A 12,311-nucleotide genomic window follows, 5' to 3' on the forward strand; every position below is an offset into this window, starting at 1 on the left:
CCTGGAGTTTGTCCCACCGTGACATTTTAGATGCCAGCGACCTTGCAGGGCAGAATCAGAAGCTGGACCAGAGCCAAGCGACCTTAAGAACCTCCAGACCACCCTTCCGAATTTAGAAACCCTTATTTGACTTTTACACCCGCCACTGGTCCCAGTTTCAAACAGTTTCAAACCAGTGGGCAGGTATGACTCGTACGAGGAAGACTGCGTCAAATAAAGAGGGTAACCTAAAGGTTGTTGCAGTTGCACTCTCCTTCCTGCCTCGACTCAGCAGAGCAGCATATGCCCCTGCATGGCCACATGAAACACTTGTCAGCCGGTGGCTTTTACGGTGTCCTGCTCCTGCCCACAGATTGGAAGAGGAAACTGTGAATCATAGCTCCAAATGCAAGGGTGGGGACTGGGGAGAGAAGCTTGCTTTAAATGCTCTTTGGTCATGTTTAGGATAGACCAACTCAAAGCTGCTGAAATGCTGAGTTGACACGTTAAACAAATTGCAACAGAAACTCTTTAAACTTTTTTTGTTTCATAAATGTTAGTTAAAGAACATATCAAAAGTCTTAAGAAATCCAGTAGTGGAACATATTGAACTAGTCTCCACCAGGGCAGGTCAGGTTGTGGCCTCCTGGTGGCGCTATAATAGGCCAATGTGAAAAGGGTGACATTTCTTCTTGCCTTGGATGGTAATTGGATGATTTGAGGCATTTTGTTACAAAAATGTGTTTTGCAAAAATCCACCTGTTGGTGGCGCTATAACATGCCAATGTGAAAAGGGTGGGATATACAGTATTCCTCAGCCTTCGTTCATGATTTGAGGCTTTTTGTTCAAAATGGGCCAATCCTGCAAATTTTGAAAGCCAATGTTAGCAAATTAGGATGGAATCTTAAATATCGGACCGATGCGTCTTGAACACAGTCATGACTATATAGATACTGTGTAATGATTTGCGGGATTTTTGGACAGGATCTGGATGAGTAATATAAAATAATTCAAAAGTATGGCATCCTGGTGGCACTATAACATGCCGTGTTGGAAAATTTGGAGCAGAGGTTCATCGTTGGCATCCAGGGAGTGTGTGCAAAATTTGGCATCGACCGGGTTAATGGTGCTGGAGATTAGCTGTTAACAGACGGACGGACACACACAGACTCACACACACGGACAGAGTGCAAAACATACTCTCGAACTCGTCTCCTGTCAAGCTACTGTGATCTATCAATAAAGGCTAAAAGCCCCAAAAATATATCTAAAAACAAAACAAAAAACAACATAAAGGCATTTTTAAATGGGTTGGCTTGGCTATTTGGTGAAGTGAGCCGGCAAGTTGAATCCAGAGCAGTGTTGCTGATCTAAGCTTTAGCTTGTTTTGCAGACAGGCTGTATGAGGGCAGGTATAGTTTTTTCATCTCTTCTCTCTTCTTTGACTAGATTTAGGAAGTCCTCACCTGAATCCCCCACCCCCTGATCCATTCAGAACACTGTCTCAGCATGTTTTGCCTGCGTGGTATGCAACATTATGAGTTTGAAAGCCCGTGGTTGACTGGGGGAGGGGGTTATGAGACGTGCTGAGACTATCATAGTTTCACTTTTGTCTGGAGGCACACCGCACACAAATAACTTGGGCACTGACAGAGCCGTTGCCATGGCAATTCTGATTGTAGATCTATGCAGGTTTCAGGGGAGCCTATTTTGAGTGGATGACACTCAAGCATTCATATGCAGTGCTCAAATGACAGAAAAAAAGTCTAATCAATTGGTACTGTACACTTACTGTGGTCTATTGGCCACTGGGACATTTGAAATGCTTCTTCAGATTCTACATGACAGTTTGAGTTAAGGCAGTGTTTAATTATTAACAATACTAATCTGTGGCAACAATGATAAGCCAAGAGTAAATTGACTATAACAGAAAGAAAGAAAGTTTATAGAGAAAACATAAATTACTCAAAGGACATCAACAGCCTAGCCTGGCATGGCCAGACTAATATCACTGCATTATCCTTTATTTATTTAGCTCTGGCAGCTTCTGTCTGGTTTCCAGGTAAGCAACAGCCATTCAAATCGCAACAATTTTAAGAGGACTATTGTGAATTGTTAATTCATATTTTCATCATGTGGCAAAGGCAATTCAATTTTTACCTTGAACTCATACATAACATATAGCCAGCAGCTCCCTCTTGTGTTCTTGCTACTTAACTGCAATACAACTGTGGGTTGGGTATACAGCACATAACACTATTGCTTCACAATCACCACCAAAATAGATAGGGGGCAATGGTGCCTATAATAACAACCTTCACAACAAAGGAAATTAAAAAAATGTTTTTCCAATGTATTTTATTCAACCTATGTGTTATAAAAATGCATTCTATATTCAACATTCTTGCAATTGCCAAAAATCCTTTATCACTTACAAGATAAATGTACACATTAACAAACACCATGTAAAATAAATACTCTGCAATAACATATTTACATATCAGACAATTCAGAATATCAATAATAATGTTCTGGCTACCATCACTGAGCATGATTTGTCCATCAAAATCCCCGTGAGATTACAGTACCACTGCCTGCACTTTGTAAAATTATGATAAGATAAACATTACATTATAGTGCATAATAAAAAGGTACTGCAGGACTGTCAACATATTGGAAAATATGGAAGTTTCGTCTATGGGATTCAGGGAATCCGTGTTTTGAATCCCAGTGGAAAGGACACTTGAGTTTGATCTAGCGGTGCCTACCGTGTCCGGCCGATTCATACTCTTATTTTACCGCAGAAATGATTTCGGCTCGTCAGACATTTTCAGTAGCACCGAAGAGTCGACTTTAGGACGGTACACGCCCCCCCGAACCTCAAATTACGTCACAGGTTTTCTGGCTGAGTGCACGTGTGTGTGTGTGTGTGTGTGTGTGTGTGTGTGTGTGTGTGTGTGTGTGTGTGTGTGTGTGTGTACTGTGTATGTGTGACAGTCACCATGGTTTTGCAGGTTCGACAGACAGTAGACAGGTTCGTCCACAGTAGAATGCACTGTTGCTAGCAGTACACTTTGTCACAGACCGTCCATCATAGCCAGGAGATCGTCTCCTTTGTTGGTGGCACTGGGTGAGGGCTCTGTAGCTTCTGTGAACTCTCCCATGATCTTGGCTAGCTCGGCATTGGCCTGCTGGTCCTGAAAGTCAAGGTAATCCATCAATCACGGCAAGGAAGCAGTCTGCTAGTAAGGCTTATGTCTTATTACAGTACATCCTGTTAGACTGGCAAAGGCTTGTATCTCTGATAATGTATAATCTTTAGCTTAGCCAAAGACAAAACTTAAGGTTGCTGCCTCATCAGTTTTATTCAGCCAAACTTAACTATGAATTCACAAAACCTGTGTGTGGGTTTGTGTGTCCCGGGCATAACTCAGGTGCTATCCGATCGAATGGCCTCAAACTTTCCATATGTGTGCCAGTAGCAATTAAGTCAGAACGTTTGTGTGTGTTTGGGGGAGTAGGGAATCGGGATCCCCTGATTGTCCAACCCGACCCGCCGGCTTCACGGATTAGCGGAGCTTCCATTGAATTCTAGAAGACGGATTGCCCCACAACTATTAATTTCAATAAGTTGTTCAGTGGTGTTTGAAACAACCAGAAGTACAGCTACTTCCTGGTTGGCTCCAATATCGGAGCCAATAGATAGCCAATAGCTAGCGTTTCAGATTATAGAAGCATGCACACTGCACAGTAGAGTTTCAAATGGTATACGCACATGCAGTAGCGTTTTAAATGCTGAAGTGTTGCTATCCCAGATTTGACCACCAAGCTGTTCTACCACGGTTCTGGGGCTTGGGAGCTTTGAGTAACATTTGTGCCGCTTAGCCAATATAAGTTCCTGATTGGAAAACCTGACCCGTCGGTTTAACTGGTTGGCTGAGCAGCTTCGTTTGTGCTGTGCTGCCAATACACTGCAAATGGAACAGAAGTTACGAGAGCTGTGGTCATAGTAGTGACATCAGCTTGTAACTGCAACTTCTTCCTGTTCGCAGATGACTCAGCACTGCTGGTCTCGGACAGGAACAAACTGCAGGTTGAAAAGACCCTCAGCTCTGAACTCGGTAGAATCTGCACCTGGCTCGCTGATAACAAACTATCCTTACACCTGGGAAAAACTGAATCCATTCTCTTCGGATCAAATAGTAATCTCAGCAAGGCAGATGGCTTCTTGGTTAGAGTGGGTGACAATATTATCACACGAAAAGATGAAATTACCTACCTAGGTTCCATCCTGGAGGCTAATCTTTCCGGTGATAAAATGGCCTCCAATGTAAACAAAAAAAATCAATCAAAGAACAAGATTCCTTTACAGGATCTCCTCACTGGTCAACACAAACACCTTGAAGACCTTAACAGGAGCCCTCGTACAAGGTTTCTTTGACTATGCATGCACCTCTTGGTACCACAGCACCTCAAAGGCCCTTAAAACAAGGCTCCAGACCTCCCAAAACAAACTGGTCAGGCTCCTACATGGCGTCACCCCCCGAACCCACCTCACCCCTGCCCACTTTGACAGGCTGGAATGGCTTAGGGTCGACGACAGAGTACAGCATCTTGCAACAAGATTCGATACACCACCAAGATACCCATGTACCTGTCAAAATACTTCCTTAATGTTAACGAAGTCCACACCCACAACACCAGAGGGAGTGCAACAAACCATGTACAACCCAGATTCGACACAAACATGGGACTAAATTATTTTCGCTCCTATGCCACCAAAATGTGGAACGCCCTACCAACAGTCATTAAGACATGTGAATCCCTTGACTCCTTCAAAACCGCTCTCAAATGGCACCTACGGATGGCTGCAATTCGAAACTGGCCCCCATAAAATCTGAATTGAGTTTGTGCTTGAAATGTACTGTAATTCTGCAAACTGTTAATAAATATTTCAATCAATCAATGAATAGTAAAGTAAAGGAAGCGAACAAAAGCGGCACTCCGAAGCAAAATGCCATGCCATGCAGCTAACGGGTACGAGTACATCAAATAACACGAGTATTGCACAATGGGTGGGCATGTATTCCCGACTTGCATGGAACAATTTAAACAAAACAAAGAAAATAAAATAAAAAAAACATCAGGTTGTACAGACAAATAATAATCTTTACCGTTGTTGCTTGAATGTTTATGACTTCATATGAAAACTCATCTGGTCTTGATTTCAATGCCTCCCTTGGGGTGAGAAAAATATCAGCGTTAAATAATTAAACAGGTCAAAGCATTCGTTTCCTCACACAGAGGGGGAGTGGGGGAGCAGCTCATACCCGATATAGAACATATCTGACAGATCATTCAAATTGACACCACATATAATGACAGACAATTCACAGACACACAAACACACATCTTTAAATAGGAGAAACTCACTCTTCTTCCTCGTCAGTTGCGAAGAGGTTGACCCGGAAGCCAGTGCCTGTGTTGCCAGGTTTCTGTACCTCCAACCCTCCCATTAACCTTGCCAGTAGATTTAGTTCTTCTTTGGCCAGGGGGTTGGGAGCAGTGTTGACCTGGTGACACAGAAGAACGCCAATGCACATTATGATTTTGTTCCCCCTCAAGGCATTTCTGTGCTCCCGTTCTGTCCCTTTCATGGTATGTGAAGAGTGATGTCATGTGGTACCATGTTACTCCTTGGCTTTGTTGAATACTTGAATCTAAGGCTAGGTCTGTAATTTGCAGCTGTTCCTAAAAACAAACAGCCATGATGGGGTTTATTTTACAATAATTACCAACTCTCTGTATATTATCCCTTATAGAGCATCACTGTCGGGCAGAAACGTCCAAATGTCCAAAGCCTGTACTTTTCCAATGGACCCAATGTAGTTATTATTTAGTTACAACAAACTCTTGTTAATACTTTGTATTGGTTAAATATGCATAAAACCCACAGACAAACTTAACTGTATACAAGGGTTTTTGCCTGACAGCCACAATATCGTACTTTGACACTCTTCAGTGGTCTCTCTCCAAAATGACATTATACTCCTGATGTACTTTGCACATGAGAACTGGGACATATCCAATTTACTATTTCATTCCAAGTATTGCCACATACAAGATGAATGTTATTGATTTGATTTTGAATCCAGCCGGTGAATTTGATAGCTTACCTTAGTGTGCTGTGCAGAGTTTTTAGATGTCCCTGACATGTGGGTTTCCACTGGGCGACTGACACTGTACCTAAATGTCATCATGATTACAATATAAACAGGCAACTGATTAAAATGGAACACAGATGAAGTGGAACAAAACATAATGCATGTGAAATTGTGAATACAATATAAAATAACTTGCCGTTGTGTCAGGTGTCAATATATCTTTGCTGTCGAGTTGAAACCTTGTATGTCCAAAATGGTTACTTTTTCAGAAAATTGATCTATTGTAGTTATAGTCACAAGCTTTGCATTGATTTAATATTTAACCACTTTCACTTAAAAATGTTTCATGCTACATAGAAAGTTGTAATATGGAAATACAAGGTTTCTGCCCAACAAATACGTAAGTTGTTGAGTTGATAGTACTCGTTAATATACCGGTACTGTATCTTTTCAGCAATGCAATCAAGAACATGTTCTGTACTTAACAAGCTAACTCAGATTGTGATGTTGGCATCTTACATGTTTGTGCCTAGTTTGATAACTCTGTCTCCAAACATGTCAAAGGAGCCCTCTCGGAGAGGACTGCTGTAGTTTCCTCCACTTGGGAACTGTAGCCTGCTCACTTCTTCGCCAGTGCAGCTAAACATTCTAGTTATTAAATATACAAACACAACATGACATATTTTCAGCACATTTGTTTTCATGACATATTTTCAGTATTTGTTTTCTTTGATGAATCCTTTTTCAACAATCTCATCTCACTGCTTATTTTTCTTGTTCTCCCGGTGTTCAGACATTTATATATTATAGGCACTTTTTAAAAATTGCCTACAAATACAGGTAATTAAAATACAATTAATTATATAAATATTTCACACCTTGCATGCTTCTAGGATTATGTTTTGTGACCTACTGTATAACAAGACGCTACTTCCCAAAAGATGCCAAACAAGTCAATGATTTAAATAGTAGAGGAATAGACTGGGAGAAACTGCTATGATCTTTGATAGAAGCCCAAGCCCATATTCTATTCACATTTCAAGCTTATTTATTTCTTCCAAGGTCATCATAAACACAATTTGGAGCACACACACAATCCTTTACCAGCTGGAGCCCTGGCTGAAAGCACATAGTAAAATCTATAGTGTTAATTTAACTCCAAGAATGTACGAAAGTAATTTGTACGGTACATTTGCACACTCCTTGGGTTAAATTAGGACACAGGAGTTGACGGTGCAGAAGCCGCTTCAAATTACTGTCTGGGTTAAATTAACACTAAAGACATGACAGTGTAGAGGCTGCTTCAAATTAGAAACAGACGTCTTGCATAACAAGACCTCTGTAATGCTATTAGCTACAGCTACGCCAATCAATCTTTACATGACAGTGTCTGGGGACAGAAAAGGCACATCAGAATGTATCTACGAGTAGAAACTAAAACTCATCTGATGTAGTTAAGGGACATGATTCTTTTCACTTTTAGCAGGTTATGGCCTGCTAAATATACCTGATCAATCCAGGCGGCTGTGATCCATGGGGAACAGGACCAGTGGTGGGAAGGACGAAACGGCCGTTGGAATTTTGTACTTTGTCTTTCAGGAAGATGGACACCTGTGCATCACAAATGGAGACGTGAATTAAAGCTACAATCCAGGACTTTAACCACCTAAGTCCTATTTTCAAGTGTTGCATCCTGAAAAGACTTCACAGAACATGTGTCATTTGGGACAGTTTACAAAGATATTGCAAGAAAAGAGAATGTTGTCAACACTACTGGTGTTGTGTGGAGAGAATAACTGATCAACAAGCTCACAACACATTGTTTTATATTATGGTGACACATTGTGAACTTGTAGGTTGGTATTTTAAATATTATCAGATTTGAAAATCTTTGAACATTTTCAGCTGTAATGACATGCTGAAAATAGGGACACAAAATTGTTTTCATTTTGGCCGCATTCCACATGTGGAGAATGATGAGAAGCAGCCTATGGAGACACAAAGGAGACTCTTTGTGTCTCTCATAACATTATTGGCTTAGGAAAAAGAATATCCATGAATTCGACAGGGACAAAAAGTCATTTTGGGGGTGAACAATCCCTTTAATGAGTGAAAAGTGACTTTAATCAATCTGCATGGTAGAGAATACAAGAAGTACATCTGCATTGGTTGGAGGTGGTCTCCCTTAGAATGAGGAAATTGACCCCGGTGTGGGTAGGGAATGACACCTGCTGGTCGACAATGGCAGTAATGGTATTTGAAGCAGACGGCCACGCCATAGAGCTTGGCTTAGTTCAGACATTGTTGCAACAGAAATAGAACTTATGGATTGTAGATTTACTACAGAAAATAGAAAAAGCTGAAACATGGTCTGAAGAGGGGTCTACAGTTTCTCTTGTGGATAAATGGATCTTTGATTTTTTACATGTATGTAACTCTGAGTTATGGCGGTCCTTGGATTCAAAATGTAAGATCCGATTGCCTAATCATTTATACAGTGAGTCTATACGGAGGACCTACCCTTATGTGCATGTCTTGGAAGAAGATGAGAAGTGTTTGTCTGATCAGCTGGAATTCACCATTAGATGATGGTGTGTACATCTTATGAAAAGAAAGGGAAAAAAATACATCAAATAAAATCAGTAATACATCAGTTAGTGAACAGCAACAATCATAAAACCATAAGCCATAATTCACTGTCATGACCCTATTTGTCCCATGTTCGTGAACTCTGTAGTGTCTATTCTCATGAATCTTTTTCAGTGGGATTGGCCAGTCAAACTGATATGTCACAATGGGCATTGAATATTGGCATATGCAGGGACTGACAAAGCCAATGTTTTACTTTTCCCTGCTGTAAGCTGTTTATTAAAAGCCAGAGGCTATGGGACCTGAAGTTGCAGTCCACAGAGCTCCACCCTGGTGGTCACAAGAATAAGGAGGAGAATACAATTTGAAGATGGGTGGAAAGAGTGATTAATATCGGGACCCTAATAAAGTCATAATGGACAAGAGCCGTCATGTAATCATAACCAAATTGTAAATATTGTAACTTATGTCACATTTGACCAAAATGTTAATGAACACAATCAAAACATGACGCAGTAGTTTGACACAATGCATGGCACATACAGTACAGCAGCCGGCTCTAGTCCACTATCATGCAAGATACACTAAAGGAAAATACCAATGGATATATAGCTAGGCATGCTGTACCTCAATGAGCTGTTGGAACGTCTCATCAACCTGGCTGAGAATGCTGGGGGTCTCCTTCACAAAGTCCTTGATGGCATCCATGTGGCTGAAAGTCACTAGGAGAATGTCTTTGGGCCTTGGACAGAGAAGCACCTGGTACTTAAAGGCCATGGTCATCAAGTCATAGAGCTGTGAGCAGGAAAACAAGGCAACAAAATTCAAATTGACTGATCAGCCAGCAGTGATTGGAATGAATGAATGACTGAATGAATACAAATCCAAAAGGGAGCTACACGGCTCAGTCAATTACATTTTAAAATGACCATCTGTTTTGCTACATCAAAATGATGAGGTAGGCGTGTGCGCGCCACACACACACACACACACACACACACACACACACACACACACACACACACACACACACACACACACACACACACACACACTTTAGTAAAAGATCTGAGAAATAAGTGACACTGACAACTAAACACTCACAGACTACATGACAGCACATGGCCCTAGGGCTATGTGTATTCATGTGTAAAATCACTGTTCAACAGAACACTACACGTGCCTTGTCCATGCTAGCTTGGTTGAGTCTCATGATGGAGGCGTGGGCCAGTCTGTCGAAAACAGTCCGCAGGGCCTTCTTGGAGTAAAGCTCCTGTGGTTTGAACAACTCCTCCAGAAACTTCTTGTTGAACATCGTGGTGATGATGTCGTTCATAACTAGTCAAATGCAAATAGTAAAACCACAACAGGACCCAAATGTATTGTGGTTACTTACACAGACAAGCATTTGAAGCTGTGACATTGACTCGTAAGCAGGCAGATATGCAGATTAAGGCACGCAAAAGTAGGGGCTGGACAATTAACTGAAAAATCAAAACAGACGTTTAGTACCAATTATCTCATATAGGTATATTGAATAATCAATAAGCTGTTTTGTATATATTATTATCAACGAATCAACACAAATACATTCTAATAGATCTTTATAATCGACTAAATCTATGAGTCTGATTAACCACTTAGCCCTGTGTTATACTTTGTTGTACAATGGTGGCACAGCATGCGAGTGTGGCGAGCCCCAGCAGACTCCCCTGTACAGACCAAATAGCGAAAATAGACAGTCTACAAGCTCACAATGCACCGCATCGTGAGCTTGTGGATCAGCTATTTTAACTATGTTTTATTATTTTTTATAATTGCTCATTAATCGTAATCGAGGCAAAAGTTTGAAATAATTGTAATATTGATTTGAAGTCATATCGCCCAGCCCTACAAAACCATTACTACTTGTGCCTATTCCCAAAGGCCCTAACAAAGCAGCAGGTCTGAGAACCATCAGCAGTGTAGCCTACATACATGGTAGCTTGCTTGCAGTGATGTATTCAAGCTCAGGTTTATTGTTAACCTGGAAGGAGACCCCCGGGCAGACCAAGGGCCAGACTGGCCTTGGATTGGAACGCCTCAGGATCCCCCAGGAGAAAGATACTAATGTTGCTCTGGAGAAGGAAGTCTGGAGCTCTCTGGTGGAGCTGTTGCCCCCACGACCCGACTACGGATAAGCAGTTGAAGATGTTATTACCATCTATTATCATATCGTAATGGCGTCTTGTTTTGTTGGCTTGCTGGTTTCCACTAAGGTCTAGGCCAAAGCAGAGCAGAAGCTACTGATGCGCCATTGCATAATGATAAACTATGCAGGGATACCTCTCCTTCTGTCCTCCTCTATCCAGGCAGCTACAGTGTAGTCTTAATGGATTGAAGAAGGAAACAGTTAAAATAACTGACAATGTTCTGACAACCACACAGACTGACAGGCTGCACCTAATATAAGATCAAGGCTAACATTTTAACTGCTTGGCAATGGATAGCAATTAATGAGCTCATATTAACATGTAATTATAAACTATCAATAACATTTTCTTAAATTATTTTGAAATAATTGAGGTGAAGATAATTACATTGTGGCATTAAAATATGTTGTGTTTGTGTGTAGCCTGTAGTACTGTGTACCTATATGGCCAAGATCTTAAAACGGATTCACTGTGTGTTGCCAACGACCCAGTTACCACTGGTGTAAAAGCTCCATAGAAATGGAACAAGACTCCAGACTCCTGATCTTTGATCAGGACTCTTCACTGGTCTGCACAGGTCATTGGGAAAAGAACGGATTTCTTCAATAACTCAATAACAAAAGACAGCAAGCTGTCCAGACCCCGATTGTACCTGGATCAACTAAAAGTCGTGACTCTCTCACATGCTAATGATAGTACAGAGTGACGTTAGCCTTGGCAGAGTTAGCTGTGCATAGTTGCTCAGATAGCTACCTTTCTTGGCTTTGTCAGCAGGGATATTCTGGGCTCGGAGTCTTTGGTCCAGAATGTAGAGCATTTCGCCACCGAGATTGATGAAGAGCAGGGGTAGGGTCCTCGAAGAAGACATGACTGTTTATGGCGGTTTACTAGTCTACTCTCTCCAATAAATAATAGGTGCGCCGGATTTTGCTAGCTTGCACAGTGCACACTGGGATGGCTCATGGCTGCAGCACCAGTGATTCGTCAGTGTCAGTGTGTAAATCATAGGTGCGTAAACAACACGCGTCAAACAGCAACTCCATAAGCATGTGATTTCCGATTAAGGGACTTCAACCAAAACAATAATAATAATCATATAATAAAAGTGTATTTGTACCTTTATCCTAGTTTCATCCACAAAGTAGCAGTTTTTATATTGACTTGTGCTTTCGGTTGAAACCCATTCTGCATACTGTGAAATAAAGATTTCAATCAACCCTCTATACAAATTCCAATGGAAATAAATACATTTCAACTCAAAGATGTGTCCCTTTGGTGTCCGACGTGTGTCCTCCAGCGCCAATGAAGGTATCTGCCAGCCAATTTAGACTGTTTGAAGCAATATCTTCCATCAAATTACAAACACATTTGCACAAGACAACTTTT

At 41.2% G+C, this 12,311-nt stretch overlaps 1 protein-coding gene across 2 annotated transcripts; it reads right to left on the reverse strand.

Annotated features, from left to right (window-relative positions):
• Nucleotides 1-2,323: 2,323 nt before the first annotated feature.
• oscp1b (organic solute carrier partner 1b) lies at nt 2,324-12,067 on the reverse strand. Of its 2 annotated transcripts, XM_080769122.1 has the most exons (11): nt 11,679-12,067; nt 11,059-11,100; nt 9,917-10,071; nt 9,361-9,528; nt 8,665-8,745; nt 7,652-7,755; nt 6,664-6,792; nt 6,157-6,226; nt 5,414-5,553; nt 5,155-5,218; nt 2,324-3,177 (listed from the first exon to the last, which is right to left on the reverse strand). In XM_080769122.1, the coding sequence occupies exons 1-11, from the start codon at nt 11,791-11,793 to the stop codon at nt 3,058-3,060; spliced, it is 1,188 nt and encodes a 395-aa protein (XP_080625248.1). In that variant the 5' UTR covers nt 11,794-12,067; the 3' UTR covers nt 2,324-3,057. The 2 variants fall into 2 exon arrangements, with proteins under 2 accessions (XP_080625248.1, XP_080625249.1); XM_080769123.1 differs by lacking the exon at nt 11,059-11,100.
• Between the last annotated feature and the right edge of the window lie 244 nt (nt 12,068-12,311).

This window comes from Protomyctophum bolini, assembly GCF_963924005.1.
Source record: "Protomyctophum bolini genome assembly, chromosome: 7".
Lineage (NCBI taxonomy): Eukaryota > Metazoa > Chordata > Actinopteri > Myctophiformes > Myctophidae > Protomyctophum > Protomyctophum bolini.

Coding starts and splice junctions, on each gene's coding strand:
- oscp1b (XM_080769122.1), bottom strand. CDS start 11,793: ATGTCTTCTTCGAGGACCCTACCCCTGCTCTTCATCAATCTCGGTGGC. Junction 8,746..9,360: donor CGTTCCAACAGCTCATTGAG/GTACAGCATGCC, acceptor TCTTTTCATAAG/ATGTACACACCATCATCTAA. Junction 5,219..5,413: donor GCAACTGACGAGGAAGAAGA/GTGAGTTTCTCC, acceptor TCTCACCCCAAG/GGAGGCATTGAAATCAAGAC.